At 57.2% G+C, this 24,769-nt stretch overlaps 1 protein-coding gene across 2 annotated transcripts in view; it reads right to left on the bottom strand.

Moving 5' to 3' along the window:
- The window catches only part of pdgfc (platelet derived growth factor c), a 432,641-nt gene that overhangs the window by 193,362 nt on the left and 214,510 nt on the right, over nt 1-24,769 (bottom strand). For both annotated transcript variants that reach the window (XM_078212016.1, XM_078212010.1), the window contains exon 3: nt 13,473-13,653. In XM_078212016.1, coding sequence (XP_078068142.1) covers nt 13,473-13,653 — 181 coding nt within the window. The remainder of the gene's footprint in view (nt 1-13,472; nt 13,654-24,769) is intronic.

Here is a 24,769-nt window from a genome sequence, read left to right as displayed (position 1 = left end):
GGCGTTGCGACTCACTGTGTTAGGGTGGATAAAGCTCTCCGTACTCCCACAGTCAAATAAACAGTTTGTAGTGCGACCGTTTACCTCGATGTCCATCATGGACCTGGCGAGTTGGTGAGGCCTGGATTGGTCCAGCGTAACCGAAGCCACCGTTGGATTTTGCGACGCAGCTGATGGCCTCCAAGATGGCGGCCCGCACGGCTCACACACGGCTACCGGCGCCCAAGATGGCGGCCCCCGCGGGTCGCACGCGGCGCTACTGGGCTTGGAGGTCGACTTCGCCCTGCATACCTTCGCGTAATGGCCCTTCTTTCCACATCCGGAGCAGATCGCATCCTTCGCTGGGCAGCGTTGTCGGGAGTGCTTCCCCAGGCCGCAGAAGTAGCACTTCGGGCCTCCAGAGATTGCCGCAGCGGTCGGGTCATTGGTGGGATGTGGCGTGACGTAGGCCTGCGGCCTTCCCGAGTACAGAGGTGGTGGTGACTGCGGCGTCCACGATGCGCCCCCGTGGTCGGGGGTGTAGGCCTCGAGATTACGGAAGGCCAGCTCTAACGAGTCGGCAAGCGCTACAGTCTTTTATAGATCCAGCCCACCCTGTTCCAGCAGTCGTTGTCGGATATAGTTTGACCTGATACCCGTGACATAGGCATCTCTGATTAAGTCCTCAGTGTTTTGGGCGGCTGTTACAGCCTTGCAGTTGCAGGCCCTGCCAAGTGCTCGCAACGCACGCAGGAATTGGTCGCCCGATTCTCCTGGCTGTTGTCTGCAAGTAGCCAGAAGATGTTTGGTGTAGATTACATTAGTCTGTTTGTTGTACTGGCCTTTTAAAAGTTCGATTGCATCCTCGTAAGTTTCAGCGTCTCTAATCATCAAGAATACTTGATCGCTTACCCGGGCGTGGAGCATGTGTAGCTTGTCGGTTTCGGTCCGGATGACGGAGGCGGTGAGGAAAGTTTCGAAACATCGCAGCCAGTGATCGAAGCTGTTAGAGGCTCCTACGGCTTGAGGATCCAATTCTAATCTATCGGGTTTTAGTATCTGCTCCATCTCAAAACTTTTTGAGAATAAAATTGATGCACTATCAATCAAGCAAAGACTAGTTTGTATGCAAGAACAAATAGGCTTTTATTAGCAAAAGACTTGGAGCACACCCATGCTGATGAACTGGTCCAGAGACTGAGGCAGGGGGGTTGGGAGCAGTCACCTTTATTCCTGGACCAGGGGGGAGGAGTCTCAGACAGGGTCGGCAGGGGCATGTCCAGGCATGTCACACACACACACACACACAGGCAATAAGCTTAACAGTGGTTTACCACACATAGATCCCTGAAAATTGGCACCCAGTTTGGTAGGGTTGTTAAGAAGGCGTACGGAGTGTTAGCTTTTGTTGGTAGAGGGATTGAGTTTCGGAGCCAGGAGGTCATGTTGCAGCTGTACAAAACTCTGGTGCGGCCACACTTGGAGTATTGCGTACAGTTCTGGTCGCCGCATTATAGGAAGGATGTGGAAGCATTGGAAAGGGTGCAGAGGTGATTTACTAGGATGTTGCCTGGTATGGTGGGAAGGTCTTATGAGGAAAGGCTGAGGGACTTGAGGTTGTTTTAGTTAGAGAGAAGAAGGTTAAGAGGTGACTTAATAGAGGCATACAAGATGATCAGAGGATTAGATAGGGTGGATAGTGAGAGCCTTTTTCCTCGGATGGTGATGGCTAGCACAAGGGGACATAGTTTTAAATTGAGGGGTGATAGATATAGGACAGATGTCAGAGGTAGATTCTTTACTCAGAGAGTAGTAAGGGCATGGAATGCCCTGCCTGCAACAGTAGTGGACTCGCCAACATTAAGGGCATTTAAATGGTCATTGGATAAACATATGGATGATATTGGAATAGTGTAGTTTAGATGGGCTTTAGATTGGTTTCACTGGTCGGCGCAACATCGAGGGCCGAAGGGCCTGTACTGCGCTGTAATGTTCTATGTTCTATGTTCTATGTTCTAACTAGCTCCCTCTCATGTAAGACCACTTCCTGAAGGCTGAGAAAGATAAAAATCAAAAAAGTAAAAGTGCCCCTCTTTCCGTTCCTTTCCTTTCACCTTTAATTCCCCAACACCCAGCACTCTGTTCTAAATCACATTTCTTGCAATAAATTTTGCAGTAAAGCACCTCAGGCCCCTTTATACCGAATTCCCACCTTGAACCAAGTTCCCAAACATACTCACTTGGTCTCCGTCTCACTCAGGCTGAAATCTTCCCCCCTCACTGACCATGTGCCTCTTACTGATCTGTATATGCACATGTATGATAGGTACATCATGCAGGACTCGTGCCTGGGTGGGATTGTTGTCAGTATAGACTCAATGAGCTGAATGGCCTCCTTCTGTACTGTGGGGATTCTATGATTAGATGACTCCAAACTAAAGACTATTGAGCAAGGAAAAGACCAAAATGTTACAGTACGTAAATCTTTAAATACACACAAGGTCACAACAACTGAGAATAGTGAATGACAGGAAAATTCATTTAAGTGAATAACTGATAAAAGAGTGTTAAAGAGAATAGCATCTCCATCCACTAATCCCTTTACTATCCTTTTCAATGGTAACTGTCCCTGTTAAATGAATAACTGCAAAATGAATAAGATATTTCAATCAATTGTATAAGTTTGGCTTGATTAAATTAAGAATTGTACAGCATTGTTAAAGCGATTAGTGGATTAAACATCTTTCACAACCATGTTTCTGGGTGAAAAAAATTGCAATTCATGATAACTGATATCTGTCTTTTTCAACTGAGCAGATATGAGGACCGGAACTTTCCATTCTGTACGCAGAATGCTGGATGATACAAGAAACCTGGCATGTATCTTGCCAGCTGCATAGCTAGCTTTTCTCCCCAGATAATTCAGCACCCTAGGGCATAAAAATTCCGAAAGTGTGATTCATGCCTTCAAGCTGTAGGGTGGATCTGGAAAAATCTGGAAGCGGGGAATCCAGAGATCATGGCACTATTTTTGATGGGCGCCATGAACGGAAAACCATATCTCACCAGTAAAATTCTCGCTTTCCAAGTCTCGTGGTATTTTGCACCTGTTTGCACTCGCAGCAAACGCAAGCACAACATCACAGCCTATGACTCTTCAACACCCCAATCCTCCTGTGTTCCAAGACCTGGATCCTTCTACCACCCCTCAGCTCACATTTCTAAGCCTGTATCCCTCCATCCCCCACCACCCAACTCTGGTCCCAATGCTGCACATGGATCCCTCCCACCCCTCCACCCTGCCCTGTCCCCTTGCCTTCTGACCCTGATTGTAGGCCTAGTACTCCTGCTCCCCCTTGACCCCAATCATAGACCTTGTGCACCTAATAATGGGCCTGCATTTTTCCTATTCCAGGATACCATCATGGGCCTGGATTCTCATCCCTACCTGCTATGGTACCTGCTCGCCTGATTCCCAAACATGTTGCTAGATCCTATTACACCAACCTTACATACAAGACAGTGGACCAAATTGGATTAGAATAAATAGGTGTTTGCTGACTGGCACAGATATGATGGGCATATGGCCTTTATTTGTGCTGTAGAACTCTGACTGTGGGTGGGATTTTCCAGCCATGCTCACCCCATGGTCGGATAATCCCGCCCGAGGTCAACAGACTTTTGCATGGTCCGTGTCCTGCCTGCCATGATTCCTGTGGCAGGTGGGATGGGAAAATTCTGCCCTATGACGGTACCTCTCTCTCATTACCCTCATTTTCCAACACTGCCACTCCTGATTATGAGCTTAGATTCTCCTGCTCGCTCCTGGCCGTGGATCTTTCACAACCTAATCCCAAATGTGGGCTAGGTCCATACTCAATCCCCGACAACCAACATCCCAGTTGGAGCCTAGTACCTTTTTTTTCCCCCCCGTCACACATCCGACCATGTTCCAGATCCTTTCTCCCATTGACTATGGCTATCCCCTCTACTGACTAGCCACAACCCAGAGTCTTCCTCCCTTCCCAAGGGTCCTGAATGCATATTCTTGCAATTAAATGTCTGTTCCTATCCACTGGCCCTGCAGCAGTTAAACTAGTTGGCTGTCAGGCAAGAAGAGGGAATTATTTAAATGCAACCATGCCATTAAGATTGGCAAGGCCTCCACATGCCAACCTTGCCAAATTTTTCCTTTGCCTTCTACAGGGTTCCCTCACACCCTTCCCTCACCATTAATACTGGAGTCTCTGTCTCTGAATAATAGGCATGATGTGGAGATGTGAATAGAACTCCCACTCACCTGACAAAGGGGCAGCGCTCCGAAAGCCAGAGGCTTTTGCTACCAAATAAACCTGTTGGACTTCAACCTGGTGTTGTGAGACTTCTTACTCTGAATAATAGGGACAGCACATTGATTGAAGCAGGCAATTTCTTGTGTAGATTTTTAAAAGAGAAATGATGCCAAAAGGGCCAGGAGTTTCCCAAATTAGAATGCAATTGCTAAACGTTGAGACACAGCCCTGTTTTCTTTCAGGATTTATTGTGCTGCACTGCAATGTGAATATTATGTCAAGCAAATGACATAGAGATACTTTCAGTTATCCATAAAAGCTGTTTTACAGCATTGGAATTCCATCCCAAAGTGAGTTTTTTGGCAAAGGTCATTCAATAGTTATATTTAACAACAATTATCATCGCTAAGTGAATAAAAATACTTTATTAATTAGTTATTCCTTCAGGTATTCCTCTGTAGTATGTATTTTAGGACTATGCAGCTGATGAAAACAATGCTGCTGATATTGTGTACAAGGCCCGCGGCCATAGGGAGCGGCGCGGGCCCGGGGGCGCGAGGGAGGGGCGCGCGGCGCGGGGGTGCGAGGGAGGGGCGCGCGGCGCGGGGGTGTGAGGGAGGGGCCCGGGGGCGCGAGGGAGGGGCGCATGGCGCGGGGGCGCGAGGGAGGGGCGCGCGGCACGGGGGCGCGAGGGAGGGGCCCGGGGGCACGAGGGAGGGGCGCGCGGCGCGAGGGAGGGGCGCGCGAGGGAGGAGCCCGGGGGCGCGAGGGAGGGGCCCGGGGGCGCGAGGGAGGGGCCCGGGGGCGCGAGGGAGGGGCCCGGGGGCGCGAGGGAGGGGCCCGGGGGCGCGAGGGAGGGGCCCGGGGGCGCGAGGGAGGAGCCCGGGGGCGCGAGGGAGGGGCCCGGGCGCGCGAGGGAGGAGCCCGGGGGCGCGAGGGAGGGGCCCGGGGGCGCGAGGGAGGGGCCCGGGGGCGCGAGGGAGGGGCCCGGGGGCGCGAGGGAGGGGCCCGGGGGCGCGAGGGAGGAGCCCGGGGGCGCGAGGGAGGGGCCCGGGCGCGCGAGGGAGGAGCCCGGGGGCGCGAGGGAGGGGCCCGGGGGCGCGAGGGAGGGGCCCGGGGGCGCGAGGGAGGGGCCCGGGGGCGCGAGGGAGGGGCCCGGGGGCGCGAGGGAGGGGCCCGGGGGCGCGAGGGAGGGGCCCGGGGGCGCGAGGGAGGGGCCCGGGGGCGCGAGGGAGGGGCCCGGGGGCGCGAGGGAGGGGCCCGGGGGCGCGAGGGAGGGGCCCGGGGGCGCGAGGGAGGGGCCCGGGGGCGCGAGGGAGGGGCCCGGGGGCGCGAGGGAGGGGCCCGGGGGCGCGAGGGAGGGGCGCGCGGCGCGAGGGAGGGGCGCGCGGCGCGAGGGAGGGGCCCGGGGGCGCGAGAGAGGGGCGCGCGGCGCGAGGGAGGGGCGCGCGGCGCGAGGGAGGGGCGCGCGGCGCGAGGGAGGGGCGCGCGGCGCGAGGGAGGGGTGCGCGGTGCGAGGGAGGGACGCGTGGCGTGAGGGAGGGGCCCGGGGGCGCGAGGGAGGGGCCCGGGGGCGCGAGGGAGGGGCCCGGGGGCACGAGGGAGTGGCCCGGGGGCGCGAGGGAGTGGCCCGGGGGCGCGAGGGAGGGGCGCGCGGCGCGAGGGAGGGGCACGCGGCGCGAGTGAGGGGCGCGCGGCGCGAGGGAGGGGCGCGCGGCGCGAGGGAGGGGTGCGCGGTGCGAGGGAGGGACGCGCGGCGCGAGGGAGGGGCCCGGGGGCGCGAGGGAGCGGCGCGTGGCGCGAGGGAGGGGCGTGTGGCGCGAGGGAGGGGCGCGTGGCGCGAGGGAGGGGCGCGCGGCGCGAGGGAGGGGCGCACGCACGGGCCCACGGCGGGAAGGGGCGGGGGGGCCCGCGGCAGGAAGGGGCGGGGGGGCCCGCGGCAGGAAGGGGCGGGGGGGCCCGCGGCAGGAAGGGGCGGGGGGGCCCGCGGCAGGAAGGGGCGGGGGGTGCCCGCGGCAGGAAGGGGCGGGGGGTGCCCGCGGCAGGAAGGGGCGGGGGGTGCCCGCGGCAGGAAGGGGCGGGGGGTGCCCGCGGCAGGAAGGGGCGGGGGGTGCCCGCGGCAGGAAGGGGCGGGGGGTGCCCGCGGCAGGAAGGGGCGGGGGGGCCCGCGGCAGGAAGGGGCGGGGGGTGCCCGCGGCAGGAAGGGGCGGGGGGTGCCCGCGGCAGGAAGGGGCGGGGGGTGCCCGCGGCAGGAAGGGGCGGGGGGTGCCCGCGGCAGGAAGGGGCGGGGGGTGCCCGCGGCAGGAAGGAGCGGGGGGGGCCGCGGCAGGAAGGGGCGGGGGGGCCTGCGGCAGGAAGGGGCGGGGGGGGCCCGCGGCAGGAGTGGGCCACGAGAGAGGGCGGGGGCCCCACGGGGGCGAGAGAGAGACACAGCAACTGTTCTCTGACATAGCTCATGGCTTTCAACTCAAAGCCTCATTTGAATCGCAAAAAGTACCAAAAGAAGGCAGAGATTCTAAACAGAAGAAGAGAGAAGATTCTGGACGACGCCAAACCTGGTTGTAATTTAGAGAATGACTTAAAAACTGGGAATCGTGTTTTTCTAAACCGCATTCCATTCGGATAGTGTTTTATTCAGTTTGTTAATAGCTAAGTTAACCGGTTCACTTTTAGTTAGAAAAATGAAGTGTTATTTGTTGATTTTAAAGAGTGTCTCAAGTAGTTATTTCTGATTTAACCATAAAAAGTTGCTGAAGCGCAAATGATACCAATTCACACACTTTTAACAGATTATGAGGCGAGGTACTCCTCTTTGAGTGGTTAAGTTTAACTTCTCAGAGGGGAGATCAACCTCCACTTTATAACAGCAGATACTCACGCCTCGGTGAGATCACTAAGTAGACAGCGTCACTCACTGGTGAGCACCTCACACTGTCCCAAAACAAGATCTAATGAGGGTCTCTCTTGCTCAGCAGACCATTCTGGCCCTGTCCTTTACCCTGCCTTCTTCCTCCTCAACCGCCTCCTCATTTGAGGAAATGTGACACTTGCCCATCTCCTCCTGTTCCAGGCAGACGCCCCTCTGCAGCGTCAAGTTGTGGAGCATGCAGCACACTACAATAATGTGGACGATCCTCTGAAGACTGTACTGTAGGGCACCCCCTCGACCGGTGCAGGCACTGAAAACACATCTTCAGCAGTCTAATCACCTGCTCCACCAGCAGGCACGTTGAAAGATACATTCTTTGTCTCGAGTCTCCACTGGTGTTTGTGGCTTCTGCAATGGTGTCATCAGTCACTTTGAATGAATACCCCTTCTCCCTGAGGAGCCAGCACTCTAGCTGCTACTCTCCCTCAAAGATGGCTGGTGTTTGCAAGCAACTCAAGATATATCTGTCATGGGTGTTTCCCAGGAAGCAGGCACACACTTGCATGATGCACATTGTGTGGCTGCAGACGAGTTGTACATTGAGGGAGTGGAATCATTGCGATTAATGAAGGGTACCACATGCCAGGATGGTGATGAAAGAGCCATATGGGTGCAGTCTATCAGACCTTGCACCTGGAGTATCCCTGCTGAGGGTGAAGATGTGGAGATGCCAGCGTTGGACTGGGGTAAACACAGTAAAAAGTCTCACAACACCAGGTTAAAGTCCAACAGGTTTATTTGGTAGCAAAAAAGCTAGTGGCTTTTGCCAACAAATAAACCTGTTGGACTTTAACCAGGTGTTGTGAGACTTCTTAATGAGGGTGAAGTCCATGGCTCTGGTTTCGAGGCTCACCTGATCCTGGTCCAAATTTATAAACCTCCCTGCCTTTACTTACAGGGCATCTGTCACCTCCCTAATACATTTGAGTGGCAGGCTGGGAGATGTCCCTTGTGCTGCCCTGGATGGAGTTCCCAGGGACATGTTTAGTACGATTGTGACTTTAAAGACCACAGGCATCGCCTGTCCTCCAGTTCCATGGGGTGCCAGTTTATGCAGTATGTGGCTGAGGTGGTTCACTATACCCCGGGACAGGTGCAGCCTTCCACGACACTGAGGCTCGGACATCTGAAGGTATGAGCACCGCCACAAGAAGATTGTAGGCCGGTACTGTCTCCAAGTTTGATTCTTTGCTCCTGCAATATGCACTAAAAGAGTGATAACACCACAGTGAGCTATGAGGAGTCCTACCACAGCTCTGACCCTCATCCTTCCATGCCTCTGTGACTTCCACCCAACACTTTCCCATTCACTGCTCTCCCTCCCAACATCTCCCCTGAACAACAGCCACGTTCCCACATTATTTCCCCTGGAAACCACCAGGGTGAATAGCATTGAGCCTCCATTGTCTCATGGTATCTTACCTGCCCTGTTACCATTGAGTATTGGACAGGCTGAGGAGAAATGGCTGCCTGGGCACTCACTTCCAATATCCCCCTCAGAGGTGAAGGCGCTAGCATCACGCTTATGAAGAGCTGTTGTGAATGGCGCCAGTGTGACACCACGTTGCAAAACTCCATCTCGCCGACGAGAATCACACTTTTTAAAACTCTGGATTTTGAGCATGGGCTGCCATTCCCGCACATGGAGAATCTGGGCTCAAGATTCCATCCTCTAGGGAATTTTGCCCCTCTCCTTCCTCTACATGACTATGATCCCAGTCTATACTTGAATAAATAAAATCCCCCATTATGACTGACCTATGATTCTGGCATCTCTCTGTAATTTCCTTACAAAAATATTCTGCTTCAACTCTCCCAAGGGTTGATGGGCTATGGACCACACCAGGCAATGTAATCGCACTTATTTTGATCCTCAAGCCAAAGAGATTCTGGCCTTGACTCCTCGGTGATATTATCCCTCTTCACCACTACAATTGTCTCTTTCATCAATACTGTCACCCCTCCCCCTTTCCTATCTTTCCTGAATACCTTGTAACGAGGAATAATTAACACCCAGTCCTGTCTTTCTTCAAGTCAGGTCTCCATTAAAGCCACGTGAAAATATGATGGGTCTATCTGTGCCTGCAACTCACCAGTCTCATTTAACACACTCCACGCATTCACAGACATGCATTGTAACCTGAATTTAGACTTTATTATTTTCTCCATAAGACATAGAAGCAGAATTAGGCCACTTGGCCCATCGAGTCTGCTCCGCTATTCAATCATGGCTGATAATTTTCTCAACCCCATTCTCCTGCCTTTTGCCAATAACCCCTAATCCCCTTATTAATCAAGAAGCTATCTATCTCTGCGGCATGGTAGCACGGTGGTTAGCACTGCTGCTTCACAGCTCCAGGGATCTGGGTTCGATTCCTGGCTTGGGTCACTGTCTGCGTGGAGTTTGCACATTCTCCTCGTGTCTGCGTGGGTTTCCTCCGGGTGCTCCGGTTTCCTCCCACAGTCCAAAGATGAGCGGGTTAGGTTGATTGGCCATGCTAAAAAAAATTGCCTTTAGTGTCCTGAGATGGGTAGGTTAGAGGGATCAGTGGGTAAATCTGTAGGGATATGGGGGTAGGGCCTGGGTGGGATTGTGGTCGGTGCAGACTCGATGGGCCGAATGGCCTCTTTCTGTACTGTAGGGTTTCTATGATTTCTATGATAAAGACACTCAATGACCTGGCCTCCACAACCTCCTGCGGCAAAGAATTCCACAGATTTACCACTCTCTGGCTGAAGAAATTCATCCTCATCTCTGTTTTAAAGGATCGTTCCTTTAGCCCGAGTTTGTTCCCTCTGGTTCTAGTTTTTCCTACTAGTGGAAACACGCTCTCCATGTCCACTCTATCCAGGCCTCGCAGTATCTTGTAATTTTCAATAAGATCCCCCTCATTCTTCTAAACTCCAACAAGTACAGACCCAGAATCCTCAACCATTCCTCATACAACAGCTCTTCATTCCAGGGATCATTCTTGTGAACTTCCTCTGGACCCTTTCCAAGGCCAGCACATCCTTCCTTCGATACGGGGCCCAAAACTGCTTACTGCTTCCTTATTCTGAATCCACCTAATAACACTTTTTCCCACTCTCAGACTATCTGTCCCACCCAGCATTCTGTGCACCCTGGTATTCCTCTCTAATATTATCACGTCTGCAAATTAATTTATCCATCCTCAAAAGCAGTAGAAAGTCACCCCAAGGAACGTAGAAAGTGACAAATTAAAAATTGGAGATATGGAGACTAATCCTTCAAAGAAATGGCACAGGCATGATATGGGCCAAGTGGCATCCTTCTGTGCTGTAAGTTTCTATGTCCATGCGGATAAACCATTTAAATTAGAAGGGTTACGGAGGACATGCATATAAATTGCATGAGCATAGAATGAGTTTAGATAGCAGAAGGTTTTTATTTTTGTTGCTTTGCATCAACTTTTGGAACAAGTTGCTAGCTCGTACTGTGAGAGTGGATTCATAACACATGTCAAAAGAAGGCTGGATGAGCTCCTGTTGAAGGTTTAGGTCACTGCATTCGAGAAATTAGTGAAATATTGGGGGTGTGTGTTTTCTGGTCACTGTGGTCTCCTGAACTCATTTCGTCACCTTTGGGGATTAATGCAAAATTTCATAGAACAGAACCCCATAGAATCCCTGCAGTGCAGAAGGAGACCATTCGACCCATTGAGTCTGCACTTACTCTCCGACAGAGCTTCTCATTCAGGGCCACCCTTAACCTCACATATCAACGTTGCTAATCCCCCCTAACCTATACATCTTTGGACACTAAGGGACAATTTAGCATTGCCAATCCACCTAACCTGCACATCTTTGGAAGGAAACCGGAGCACCCGGAGAAAACCCATTAGGTGGGCAGACATGGGGAGAGCGTGCAAACTCCACACAGTCATCCAAGGCCGGAATTGAACCCGGCTCCCCGATGCTGTGAGGCAGCAGTGCTAACCATTGTGCCACCATGCCGCCAATTTCCCAAGATTTTTTGAATCTGTCTTTTGTGTGTGTTTTGCTATTTCAGAAGATTATGTGACTATTATTGAGTGTGTTATGTTAGGGATCATGATGTTCAGTTGCACCATAATTGTATAGGCCAGGCTCAATGGAGCTGGTCTTTTCCTTTCAGTTTTGTATGTTTGTGAGTATTCTTTATTGTCACAATATTGCAACTATCCATCTGATATGGAGATGCCGGCGTTGGACTGGAATCCTGAAGAAGGAGCTTGAGGCTCCGAAAGCTAGTGCTGCCAAATAAACCTGTTGGACTTTAACCTGGTGTTGTGAGACTTCTTACTGTACTATCCACCTGTACAGACTGCAACTGGCTGAATGCAATGGAAAGGAAAAAAACATGGTTGTGGTCATAGACGATAGTTTCAGATTAATCCTGCAAGATGAACTCAAATAACAGCAGACTGTTAGTTTGAGATTCTTTGATACGCATTTGATGCAGGACAAATTAAAATTCGCTGTGAGGTACAGCAGAGAATAGCATCCAGCTCCAGAGTTCTCATAATTCACACAGATAGCATCAGTCTTTATAAAGATGTAATTTCAGTAAGCACAAGTTTGCTACTGAGAGGGAGCAATGTCTCAGCTTAAGTTTGCTGTGACACTGAATTGAAGTATATTATGTACCTTTGGATATGGACCTAAATCTTAGGACAAGTTGCTGAACAGGCGCTGAAGAGATACCAGACACTTCAAAACATCCAGACAAAGAAAAATGTCAAGTTAATCACTCAGCAATGAGTCTGGTGTATCTGTTAGTGATTAGCTAAAATATACATGTGACCAGAGGCCTTGGAGCAGTTTGCCTGCCCACATTCTTGGACAGGGAATGATGGCTAATCAAGGGACTCAAAAGATAATGCACAAAAGTTAGCAGTCAGTGGTAGAAAATAATTCATTCAAGAAAATGCCCGAGGCTGTGTCAAGAATCAGATATGCACAGAACAAACAGATTGTGTCACCACAACTGGTAAGTACTATGTATTCTTTCATTAGTGCAAGTGAGGAACACAATGGCCTTCTTTCGTTCACATATAATAAAACTGCCACACCTTATTGGCACAGCTATAACCCCCCCACTGCATAGCTAAAGAACAGCATGTTACAGATCACAAAGTAAGAAAACAGTATTCAATTTGCTCAAGTCAAATACTTGAGAAAGATTATCACCTGCAACAGAATTTTCTGTTCCAGTGTGATATTTGGGCTTATTTGAATACTGTTAATTAACAATCTGATTTATTGCAGAAATCATGCTTTATGTTTTGCAAAATTCCAACAAGGTAAAAAGTAGCTGCAGCAGCGAAAGCTGAAGACGAAATTGTTGCTTCTTCAATCAAACATGACTCAAATACTCAAGCTAAATGTTTCTCTTGTGTGGTGTTAGTTTCCACGCCTGACTACATTTTCTGCAATTGTACTTATTGTTAAAAGTTCCTGCAACATTTTATATATTTTTATTGATGCTAAATTCTGGTAGTTTAGCGTGGTAAATAGTATCAAATTTTTGTGGTAGACATACATTCCTCCAACTCAAACCAATCTAGTGGAATGCACCCAGTCTACAAGACATCTAATGGGAGGAAGAGGTGTCAGGAATCAGATACACAGAACAAAACAGATTGTCTCACCACATCAAGCAAATCACTGGGTATCTAGCAGTAAGTCGGTAAATTTTGGGGCAGAGTGAGAGCTACTCTGGGCACTAATGTACGGATATTGTAAATATATTCAAAACATTTAGCAACCCATACAATTTCTCCCTGGGGACACATGTTCATTCTCTAAATTCAAGCCTTATCAAAGCAGTTTTGCAGTGTTTAAAATTGTCCTGAAATTCTCATCAAGGATCTTGTTATCACAATGGTCCTTCGACTGGGTAAATTCATTCTCAGAAGACAGTTTTGCTGTGCAAACCCTAAATTACCCATGGTTGCACCTTTGCTAAGACCCTCTGTGGTCCTTAAATCCAGACTGACAATTTTAACATTTTATCTGGAGGGCGTTAAGTGTGGGCATCTCGCAAATTTCCAGCCAAACATTTTTTGAAATTGAAACCGTGAGGCAATTTTTGTGGCTATGTCCTAGTAGCAGATAAGGCGCTGACAATGTTAAAAATTATATATGCTAAACTTTTACACAAAGGTGTTCTAACATAATATAAAGCTAAATTCATCATATGATTTCCATTACTTGAATTTCAAAAACAGCATACACATTCCTTAAATAAGACAATTTTCCCATTGACTTACAGGTTCCAGAAGGGAGTAGTAAATACAGAAGCCCGGTTTTGATGGCAGATACTCATCAGATCGGAATCGTATCCGGACTTGATTTGCCTTCGATATTTGTATATCTGGAACTACACTGGTGCCACACCATCTTCCAATAATTGCGCCATCACTCGGATCTTCAATTTCTACAAAATCAAACCTAAAGAAGAGAATTACCCTTCATCAAACGTGGCTTAGATGCAAATGAGCTGTATTTGGATTCAGCAAAATAACAGATCCTCTATTTTTCAAACATTCTCCATTTCAGAGCCCGGAGATCACGGATGACAATATCATCGTACAAATGCTTAACATGCTCAGATCAAATTCCTCTCCAGTTAATGGTGGCATTGGTCAATTTCAAAAATTGGGGCATGCTGTCAAAGCTTTTTGTCTTGCTCCAATCAGGACAGATGCAGGAATGTAAATTTTAAAAAGAGTTAACAATTTATACTAAAGATGTTGATTTGTTGGCAAGTCGACTCTGATTGGTTGAGGTGTTACAATGGAGAATACACCAAGAATCTATTGTTCCTCATGCTTTTGTTTAATTCAAGAAAGGCACAATGTCTGGACATGTTCCTTTTGCTTGCAGAGGACAAGTCCCTGTTTTTGAATACATGTAACTTTCAGCAAGCATAAGTGAGACATATTGCAGGCCAACTGATAATCATAAATTGATTGTTAGTCTAATTTTTAGCTGATTGATTGGTAAGTCAACTTTGATTGGTCAAGGCATTGCCTTGGACAATATACCAGGCAACTCTTGTCCCTCATACATTTGTTCAATTCTAATGGGCCGAAGGGCACTACTTACATGCCTAAAGATTGCCCAATCTGGAAGAGTAATATATTTTCCATTGCAAGATGGAAAGCATGTTCATTTTTTTCAGCAATATTCAAGTTTTGTACTACCAAGCAATTATTGAAATAAATTACTTAATGCTGCAGTTTTAGTCAAGGAAAATCTGGGGTCAGAACTTCCATGGACTGGCTTTCACAGTCGGATTGCCATTAAGCTCCTTTTTTCTACCTTAGTCAACAGCAGTACCTTCCTTGGGCCAAGTGAGAAAAGTGTAGTGCAGTGGTTATTGAGGCCTCCAATGCAGGGTAGCAGAGTCGGTGGAACCTTTTATGGCACTAACTACCATAAAGCAGGATATTGAAAGGTGCAGCCAGGTGTGTAATCTAACCAGGGAGCATTGGGGGGGTCGCGGGGTGGAGGCACGGGTCGGGATGCAGGGAGGGAGGGAGGGGGCGTGGTGGGGAGGGAGGGAGGGAGGGGGCGTGGTGGGGAGGGAGGGAGGGGGCGTGGTGGGGAGGGAGGGAGGGGGCGTGGTGGGGAGGGAGGGAGGGGGCGTGGTGGGGAGGGAGGGAGGGGGCGTGGTGGGGAGGGAGGGAGGGGGCGTGGTGGGGAGGGAGGGGGCGTGGTGGGGAGGGAGGGAGGGAGGGGGCGTGGAGGGGAGGGCGGGAGGGGGCGTGGAGGGGAGGGCGGGAGGGGGCGTGGAGGGGAGGGAGGGAGGGGGCGTGGAGGGGAGGGAGGGAGGGGGCGTGGAGGGGAGGGAGGGAGGGGGCGTGGAGGGGAGGGAGGGAGGGGGCGTGGAGGGGAGGGAGGGAGGGGGCGTGGAGGGGAGGGAGGGAGGGGGCGTGGAGGGGAGGGAGGGAGGGGGCGTGGAGGGGTGGGAGGGAGGGGGCGTGGAGGGGTGGGAGGGAGGGGGCGTGGAGGGGTGGGAGGGAGGGGGCGTGGAGGGGAGGGAGGGAGGGGGCGTGGAGGGGAGGGAGGGAGGGGGCACGGAGGGGAGGGAGGGAGGGGGCACGGAGGGGAGGGAGGGAGGGGGCACGGAGGGGAGGGAGGGAGGGGGCACGGAGGGGAGGGAGGGGGCACGGAGGGGAGGGAGGGAGGGGCACGGAGGGGAGGGAGGGAGTGGGCACGGAGGGGAGGGAGGGAGGGGGCACGGAGGGGAGGGAGGGAGGGGGCACGGAGGGGAGGGAGGGAGGGGGGCACGGAGGGAGGGAGGGAGGGGGCACGGAGGGGGAGGGAGGGAGGGGGCACGGAGGGGAGGGAGGAGTTGGGCACGGGAGGGGAGGGAGGGAGGGGGGCACGGAGGGGAGGGAGGGAGGGGGGCACGGAGGGGAGGGAGGGAGGGGGCACGGGGGAGGGAGGGAGGGGGCACGGAGGGGAGAAGGGAGGGGGCACGGAGGGGAGGGAGGGAGGGGGCACGGAGGGGAGGGAGGGAGGGGGCACGGAGGGAAGGGAGGGAGGGGGCACGGAGGGGAGGAGGGAGGGGGCACGGAGGGGAGGGAGGGAGGGGGCACGGAGGGGAGGGAGGGAGGGGGCACGGAGGGGAGGGAGGGGGCACGGAGGGGAGGGAGGGAGGGGGCACGGAGGGGAGGGAGGGAGGGGGCACGGAGGAGAGGGAGGGAGGGAGGGGGCACGGAGGAGAGGGAGGGAGGGAGGCGGCACGGAGGAGAGGGAGGGAGGGAGGGGCACGGAGGAGAGGGAGGGAGGGAGGGGGCACGGAGGAGAGGGAGGGAGGGAGGGGGCACGGAGGAGAGGGAGGGAGGGAGGGGGCGCAGAGGAGAGGGAGGGAGGGAGGGGGCGCGGAGGAGAGGGAGGGAGGGAGGGGGCGCGGAGGAGAGGGAGGGAGGGGGCACGGAGGAGAGGGAGGGAGGGAGGGGGCACGGAGGAGAGGGAGGGGAGGGGGCACGGAGGAGCGGGAGGGGGGGAGAGGGGGCACGGAGGAGAGGAGGGAGGGAGGGGGCACGGAGGAGAGGGAGGGAGGGAGGGGGCACGGAGGAGAGGGAAGGAGGGAGGGGGCACGGAGGAGAGGGAGGGAGGGAGGGGGCACGGAGGAGAGGGAGGGGGCACGGAGGAGAGGGAGGGGGGGAGGGGGCACGGAGGGGAGGGAGGGAGGGGGCACGGAGGGGAGGGAGGGGGGGCACGGAGGGGAGGGAGGGAGGGGGCACGGAGGGGAGGGAGGGAGGGGGCACGGAGGGGAGGGAGGGGGCACGGAGGGGAGGGAGGGGGCACGGAGGGGAGGGAGGGGGCACGGAGGGGAGGGAGGGAGGGGCACGGAGGGGAGGGAGGGAGGGGGCACGGAGGGGAGGGAGGGAGGGGGCACGGAGGGGAGGGAGGGAGGGGGCACGGAGGGGAGGGAGGGAGGGGGCACGGCGGGAGGGAGGGAGGGGGCACGGAGGGAGGCGGGGAGGGAGGGAGGGGGCACGGAGGGGAGGGAGGGAGGGGGAGGGGAGGGAGGGAGGGGGCACGGAGGGGAGGGAGGGAGGGGGCACGGAGGGGAGGGAGGGAGGGGCACGGAGGGGAGGGAGGGAGGGGGCACGGAGGGGAGGAGGCAGGGGGCACGGACGGGAGGGAGGCAGGGGGCACGGACGGGAGGGAGGAATGGGGCACGGAGGGGAGGGAGGGAGGGGGCACGGAGGGAGGGAGGGAGGGGGCACGGCGGGGGAGGGAGGGAGGGGCACGGAGGGGAGGGAGGGAGGGGGCACGGAGGGGAGGGAGGGAGGGGGCGCAGAGGAGAGGGAGGGAGGGAGGGGGGCGCGGAGGGAGAGGGAGGGAGGGAGGGGGGGCGGAGGGAGAGGGAGGGAGGGGGCACGGAGGAGAGGGAGGGAGGGAGGGGGCACGGAGGAGAGGGAGGGAGGGGGCACGGAGGAGCGGGAGGGGGGGGAGGGAGGGGGGGCAGGAGGAGGAGGGAGGGAGGGAGGGGGCACGGAGGAGAGGGAGGGAGGGAGGGGGCACGGAGGAGAGGGAAGGAGGGAGGGGGCACGGAGGAGAGGGAGGGAGGGAGGGGGCACGGAGGAGAGGGAGGGGGCACGGAGGAGAGGGAGGGGGGGAGGGGGCACGGAGGGGAGGGAGGGAGGGGGCACGGAGGGGAGGGAGGGGGGGCACGGAGGGGAGGGAGGGAGGGGGCACGGAGGGGAGGGAGGGAGGGGGCACGGAGGGGAGGGAGGGGGCACGGAGGGGAGGGAGGGGGCACGGAGGGGAGGGAGGGGCACGGAGGGGAGGGAGGGGGCACGGAGGGGAGGGAGGGAGGGGGCACGGAGGGGAGGGAGGGAGGGGGCACGGAGGGGAGGGAGGGAGGGGGCACGGAGGGGAGGGAGGGAGGGGGCACGGCGGGGAGGGAGGGAGGGGGCACGGAGGGGAGGCGGGGAGGGAGGGAGGGGGCACGGAGGGGAGGGAGGGAGGGGGAGGGGAGGGAGGGAGGGGGCACGGAGGGGAGGGAGGGAGGGGGCACGGAGGGGAGGGAGGGAGGGGGCACGGAGGGGAGGGAGGCAGGGGGCACGGACGGGGAGGGAGGCAGGGGGCACGGACGGGAGGGAGGAATGGGGCACGGAGGGGAGGGAGGGAGGGGGCACGGAGGGAGGGAGGGAGGGGGCACGGCGGGGAGGGAGGGAGGGGGCACGGAGGGGAGGGAGGGAGGGGGCACGGAGGGGAGGGAGGGAGGGGGCACGGAGGGGAGGGGAGGGAGGGGGCACGGAGGGGAGGGAGGGAGGGGGCACGGAGGGGAGGGGAGGGAGGGGGCACGGAGGGGAGGGAGGGAGGGGGCACGGAGGGGAGAGAGGGAGGGGGCACTGAGGGGAGGGAGGAAGGGGGCACGGAGGGGAGGGAGGGAGGGGGCACGGAGGGGAGGGAGGGAGGGGGCACGGAGGGGAGGGAGGGAGGGGGCACGGAGGGGAGGGAGGGAGGGGGCACGGAGGGGAGGGAGGGAGGGGGCACGGAGGGGAGGGGAGGGAGGGGGCACGGAGGGGAGGGAGGGGAGGGGGCACGGAGGGGAGGGAGGGGGCACGGAGGGGAGGGAGGGGGCACGGAGGGGAGGGAGGGGGCACGGAGGGGAGGGGAGGGAGGGGGCACGGAGGGGAGGGAGGGAGGGGGCACGGAGGGGAGGGAGGGAGGGGGCACGGAGGAGAGGGAGGGAGGGGGCACGGAGGGGAGGGAGGGAGGGGGCACGGAGGTGAGGGAGGGAGGGAGGGGGCACGGAGGAGAGGGAGGGAGGGAGGGGCACGGAGGAGAGGGAGGGAGGGAGGGGGCACGGAGGAGAGGGAGGGAGGGGAGGGGGCGCGGAGGAGAGAGGGAGGGAGGGAGGGGGCGCGGAGGAGAGGGAGGGAGGGGGCACGGAGGAGAGGGGAGGGAGGGAGGGGGCACGGAGGAGAGGGAGGGAGGGAGGGGGCACGGAGGAGAGGGAGGGAGGGAGGGGGCACGGAGGAGAGGGAGGGAGGGAGGGGGCAAGGAGGAGAGGGAGGGAGGGAGGGGGCACGGAGGAGAGGGAGGGAGGGAGGGGCACGGAGGAGAGGGAGGGAGGGGAGGGGGCACGGAGGGGAGGGAGGGAGGGGGCACAGAGGGGAGGGAGGGGGGGCACCGGAGGGGAGGGAGGGGGCACGGAGGGGAGGGAGGGGGCACGGAGGGAGGGAGGGAGGGGGCACGGAGGGGAGGGAGGGGGCACGGAGGGGACGGAGGGAGGGGGCACGGAGGGGAGGGAGGGAGGGGGCACGGAGGGGAGGGAGGGAGGGGGCACGGAGGGGAGGGGGGAGGGGGCACGGAGGGGAGGGAGGGAGGGGGGCACGGAGCGGAGGGAGGGAGGGGGCACGGAGGGGTGGGAGGGAGGCGGCACGGAGGAGAGGGAGGGAGGGGAGGGGGCACGGAGGAGAGGGAGGGAGGGGGCACGGAGGAGAGGGAGGGGCACGGAGGAGAGGGAGGGGGCACGGAGGGAGAGGGAGGGAGGGGGCACGGAGGGGAGGGAGGGAGGGAGGGGGCATGGAGGGGAGGGAGGGAGGGGGCATGGAGGGGAGGGAGGGAGGGGGCATGGAGGGGAGGGAGGGAGGGGGCATGGAGGGGAGGGAGGGAGGGGCATGGAGGGGAGGGAGGGAGGGGGCATGGAGGGGAGGGAGGGAGAGGGCATGGAGGGCAGGGAGGGAGGGGGCATGGAGGGGAGGGAGGGCGGGGGCATGGAGGGGAGGGAGGCGCGGGCATGGAGGGGGGGAGGGAGGGGGCATGGAGGGGAGGGAGGGAGGGGGCATGGAGGGGAGGGAGGGAGGGGGCATGGAGGGGAGGGAGGGAGGGGGCATGGAGCGGAAGGAGGGAGGGGGCATGGAGGGGAGGGAGGGAGGGGGCATGGAGGGGAGGGAGGGAGGGGGCATGGAGGGGAGGGAGGGAGGGGGCATGGAGGGGAGGGTGGGAGGGGGCATGGAGGGGAGGGAGGGAGGGGGCATGGAGGGGAGGGAGGGAGGGGGCATGGAGGGGAGGGAGGGAGGGGGCCTGGAGGGGAGGGAGGGAGGGGGCATGGAGGGGAGGGAGGGAGGGGGCATGGAGGGGAGGGAGGGAGGGGGCATGGAGGGGAGGAAGGGAGGGAGGGGGCAGGGAGGGGAGGGAGGGAGGGGGCATGGAGGGGAGGGAGGGAGGGGGCATGGAGGGGAGGGAGGGAGGGGGCATGGAGGGGAGGGAAAGGGGCATGGAGGGGAGGGAGGGGTCGTAGTGGGGAGGGAGGGAGGGGGCCCTGGTGGGGAGGGAGGTGGCCCTGGTGGGGAGGAAGGGGATCCTGGGGGGGAGGGTGGGGTTCCTGGGGGGGTGGGAGGGGACCCTGGTTGGGGGGGGGGCGGGGAGGGAGGGGGCACTGGTTTGGGGGGGGGGCGGAGGGTAGGGGCCCTGGTGCGGGGGGGAGGGAGGGGATTCTGGTGGGGGGGGGAGGGAGGGTGCCCTGGTGGGGGGGGGACGGAGGGGGCCCTGGTGGGGGGGGGACGGAGGGAGGGGGCCCTGGTGGGGAGGGAGGAAGGGAGGGGGCCCTGGTGGGGAGGGAGGGAGGGAGGGGGCGTGGTGAGGGAGGGGGCGTGGTGAGGGAGGGGGCGTGGTGAGGAGAGAGCGAGGTGGCGTGGGGAGCGAGGTGGCGTGGTGGGGAGCGAGGTGGCGTGGTGGGGAGCGAGGGGGCGTGGTGGGGAGCGAGGGGGCGTGGTGGGGAGCGAGGGGGCGTGGTGGGGAGCGAGGGGGCGTGGTGGGGAGCGAGGGGGCGTGGTGGGGAGCGAGGGGGCGTGGTGGGGAGCGAGGGGGCGTGGTGGGGAGCGAGGGGGCGTGGTGGGAGGGAGGGGCCGTGGTGGGGAGGGAGGGGCCGTGGTGGGGAGGGAGGGGGCGTGGTGGGGAGGGAGGGGGCGTGGCGGGGAGGGAGGGGGCGTGGCGGGGAGGGAGGGGGCGTGGCGGGGAGGGAGGGGGCGTGGCGGGGAGGGAGGGGGCGTGGCGGGGAGGGAGGGGGCGTGGCGGGGAGGGAGGGGGCGTGGCGGGGAGGGAGGGGGCGTGGCGGGGAGGGAGGGGGCGTGGCGGGGAGGGAGGGGGCGTGGCGGGGAGGGAGGGGGCGTGGCGGGGAGGGAGGGGGCGTGGCGGGGAGGGAGGGGGCGTGGCGGGGAGGGAGGGGGCGTGGCGGGGAGGGAGGGGGCGTGGCGGGGAGGGAGGGGGCGTGGCGGGGAGGGAGGGGGCGTGGCGGGGAGGGAGGGGGCGTGGCGGGGAGGGAGGGGGCGTGGCGGGGAGGGATGGGGCGTGGCGGGGAGGGAGGGGGCGTGGCGGGGTGGGAGGGGGCGTGGTGGGCAGGGAGGGGCGTGGTGGGGAGGGAGGGGGCGTGGTGGGGAGGGAGGGGGCGTGGTGGGGAGGGAGGGGGCGTGGTGGGGAGGGAGGGGGCGTGGTGGGGAGGGAGGGGGCGTGGTGGGGAGGGAGGGGGCGTGGTGGGGAGGGAGGGGGCGTGGTGGGGAGGGAGGGGGCGTGGTGGGGAGGGAGGGGGCGTGGTGGGGAGGGAGGGGGCGTGGTGGGGAGGAGGGGCGTGGTGGGGAGGGAGGGGCGTGGTGGGGAGGGAGGGGGCGTGGTGAGGGAGGGAGGGGGCGTGGTGAGGGAGGGGGCGTGGTGAGGGAGGGAGGGGACGTGGTGAGGGAGGGAGGGGGCGTGGTGAGGGAGGGAGGGGGCGTGGAGGGAGGGGGCGGTGGTGAGGTAGGGAGGGGGCGTGGTGAGGGAGGGAGGGGGCGTGGTGGGAGGGAGGGGGCGGGCAGGCGGGTGGGTGCATGTGGTGGCGGGCGGGCTGGAGGGGGCGGGCGGGCAGGAGGGGGTGGGCGGGCGAGCGGGAGGGGGCGGGAGGGAGTGGGCGGGCGAGCGGGAGGGGGCGGGAGGGGGGGGGCGGGCGGGAGGGATGGGGTGGGCGGGAGGGAGGGGGGCGGTAGGCATGGGGTGGGAGGGAGGGGGCGGGCCTGGAGTGGGAGGAAGAGGGTGCGTGCGAGGGAGGGAGGGGTGGGGGGTTGGGCATAGTGGGGTCGGGAAGGGGCCATGACTCTCAATATTCCAGATCACCTGAAGCTATTATACATCACACTGCACCTTTGCTACCCTCTCGGTTCCCTTCAGCTTGGGAGGTGATCCAGACGGCGAGCCACCCTCTTAGTGTCACTAATGTGAGGCCCAACAATTTTAACTCTAACTCTGATTTTTCGGTTAATAATGGGCTGCTTATGTGAACACACAGAGGATCAGGTCGCCCAGCTATGTGCCGTGCACAATTTGTCTCATAGAGGCCTATTCAAAGTGAATTGCATCTCTTGAAATGAAGTTGCATTCCCTGCTTTGATTTGTGGTTGACCAACACTGGAAACTGTTTTGGACCCATTAATGAGGGAAATGTGCTTCCCCAATCTGCCCCACACCCAGGTGATTTCATGCTTTCCTGGGCATTCTGCTGAAGGAAATCAGGGCACAGAGACAGTTTCTGTTCCCCACTGACTGTAGCCACATGGCCAGACACACTTGTGCAGGTCTGGGCACAGGAGGTTGACAGGATCAGTACCATCCTGGATCTGGCTGCAATGTCTCCAAAACACATGATAATACACTTTCATTTATCTTTCCAACACACTCAGCTCATCTCTCCCCTCATCACATCCGACGACATATATTCTCAAGGGTATACTGCAGTCCCTCTTTTTTCTATTCCACAGTCACACTTTGCTTTCCTATCTTCACACCACCCTCTCCTCATATCCTAGTACTTGTGCAACATTTAATTCCTCCCAGCACTCCTTCCTCATTTCACACGATATCCACTTCCATTTACAGTAATTACCATTTGTTAAGCTTCTTATAGCCACTTGGTGAAGGGAGACCAGAAGACAAATTTTATTCAGTTTTCGATTTATTCACAGGAAGACAAATAATACTCACCAGCAGTATCAATAAGTATCTCTGTCTTCTTTGTGCAAATCAATTAATTATCTCTTTCTACTCTTCTGAGCAAACACAAAGCAATTAATCTAATTAGTTGACATCTCGTTGAAGACACTATTACAAGTGCCTGTTTTTAAAAAAATCTCTTCACAATCTCTTTTCAGTATGCCAATAAAAAATAAGTAACAAATTAACTATTAAACAAATTAACAGCCCCTTATAGGGTCACTGGAACAAAAAGAAAATCTTTAGTGGAAACTTATCAAATTAAAATAATGTTCCTCGGGTTGATGATGCACACCTGTGCCTGCAGTGTCCACTGGTCATGGCAAGTATCTAAATAAAGTAAAGTTTATTTATTAGTCATAAGTAAGGCTTGCATTAACACTGCAATGAAGTTACTGTGAAATTCCCCTGGTCGCCACATTCTGGCATCTGTTTGGGTCTCGGCGCAAGTAATTATCTAATGAATGCCTCCACCTTCACACACTTAACCTCAACTTATACAATTGTTGTGGGGAAAATTAAAGAAATGGTTACCTGACACACAAAATGATTGCCTGGCACACAAAATGGTTACCTGGGAAGAGACATTAAACAGGCACTGGCTTTTAGCACAGACAGTTACTTAAAGTTAAAACATGCAGGAACCGAAATGCTGCAGGAAGCTAGTCAGAGCTTGAGGCACTTTAAGATAAGGACAGACACAGAACAACAAGACTGATACTAAGATCAGCCCTAGATGGGAACATAAATACATAAATGCAACAACATCAGCCACTGAATGTATAGATCGAAACCAGTCACTGATAGAGGAAATGTATCCATTCTATGAACAATGCTATGTTAACTGCCCATGTCTGTACCTGTCTGATTATAACAATCACCATGATCTGTCTACTCAACTTATAACGGTATGTTAAACGGCTAATGTCCGGACTACCTATTGTCTAAAAGGTATAAAAATGATCAGCTGCTATTGTGTAATTGAGAAGGTAGCTGCCAAGTACTGCGGAGTACCAGTGCTTTCTCCCCGAAGCTTCGTGTCCAAAATAAAACTGTATTGTTGAACCTTCAAGTCTGACTCTGGTGGTAAATCTCCCGCAACAATTGGCGTAGTCAGCAAGGATCGTATTACTGGTAAGTTTCGATCGATTGGCCTCGATCGGAAAGCCGGGGTAGAGATCACTGAATCTGTAGGAGTCAGATGAGGTCAAGAATACAGTTAAAAGGGGTTAAAATTAAGGGATATTTGTAGTAATAAGTATTGATTGTATATGGTATAGTGATAAGTACTAACTGCTGATTGTGATAAGTAACTGTTACTAGTGCTGACCAACTCGAGGACAAGGTAGTGCTCTCAAACGCGCGGCCTTCGACCGGTTGTTAAGAGGGGAAATCCCCCACGTGAAGGTCAGGAACCTGAAGTGGGCGTAGAGGCACCAAGGGCACTTAGGATTGTGAAGCACAAGTGGCAGAGGTCGGTTAACATCAAACTCTGTAGTGGCGAACAAACACAGAGTCGCCATCTGATTGCATGAAAGTTTGTAAAGTGGGTACTGGACTGTCAATGTTGTAAAAGCGGGGCGGAAAAGGAGCTGATCAACTCTGACCTAGAGCCGGACTCCGTTGGAGAAGCACATTGCTGAGGTGGTAATAGTGGAAGCCGTGAGTATAACTTGAGTACTACCTGAGACGGTAGTGAAACACGGTGCTAGAGTAGTAATAGTGGCCGGGGGTAGTGAAGTCCCTACGGTAGAGAGCACACTTTACTCGGGAGTAATCGTGGCCGTATGGTGCCTAAAACATGTTGCCAAGGCGGCAATAGTGACCGGGGGTAGTGAAGTCTGTGAGATGGCAGATAAAGAAGTAAAGAGGGGATCTGCAGATTCTCTCATTGAAGTGTACATGACAGACAGGCAAGCATTAATCAAGAGGGTGCAAAGGGATGACTGGGATACTTCTCAGACCTTAGAGCAGCAGAGAAAGTGGATAGATGGAGAAAAGAGAAACAAGACAAAGAAGACAGGGGCATTATTAGTAGATCAGTTAGCTGGACTAATTGATTAAGTAGTCGCCT

The sequence above is a fragment of the Mustelus asterias genome, chromosome 1, assembly GCF_964213995.1.
Source record: "Mustelus asterias chromosome 1, sMusAst1.hap1.1, whole genome shotgun sequence".
In the NCBI taxonomy this organism is placed as follows: Eukaryota; Metazoa; Chordata; class Chondrichthyes; order Carcharhiniformes; family Triakidae; genus Mustelus; species Mustelus asterias.
Note: the sequence above shows the minus strand (reverse complement) of the source record. Positions and strands in the feature narration are given on the sequence as shown.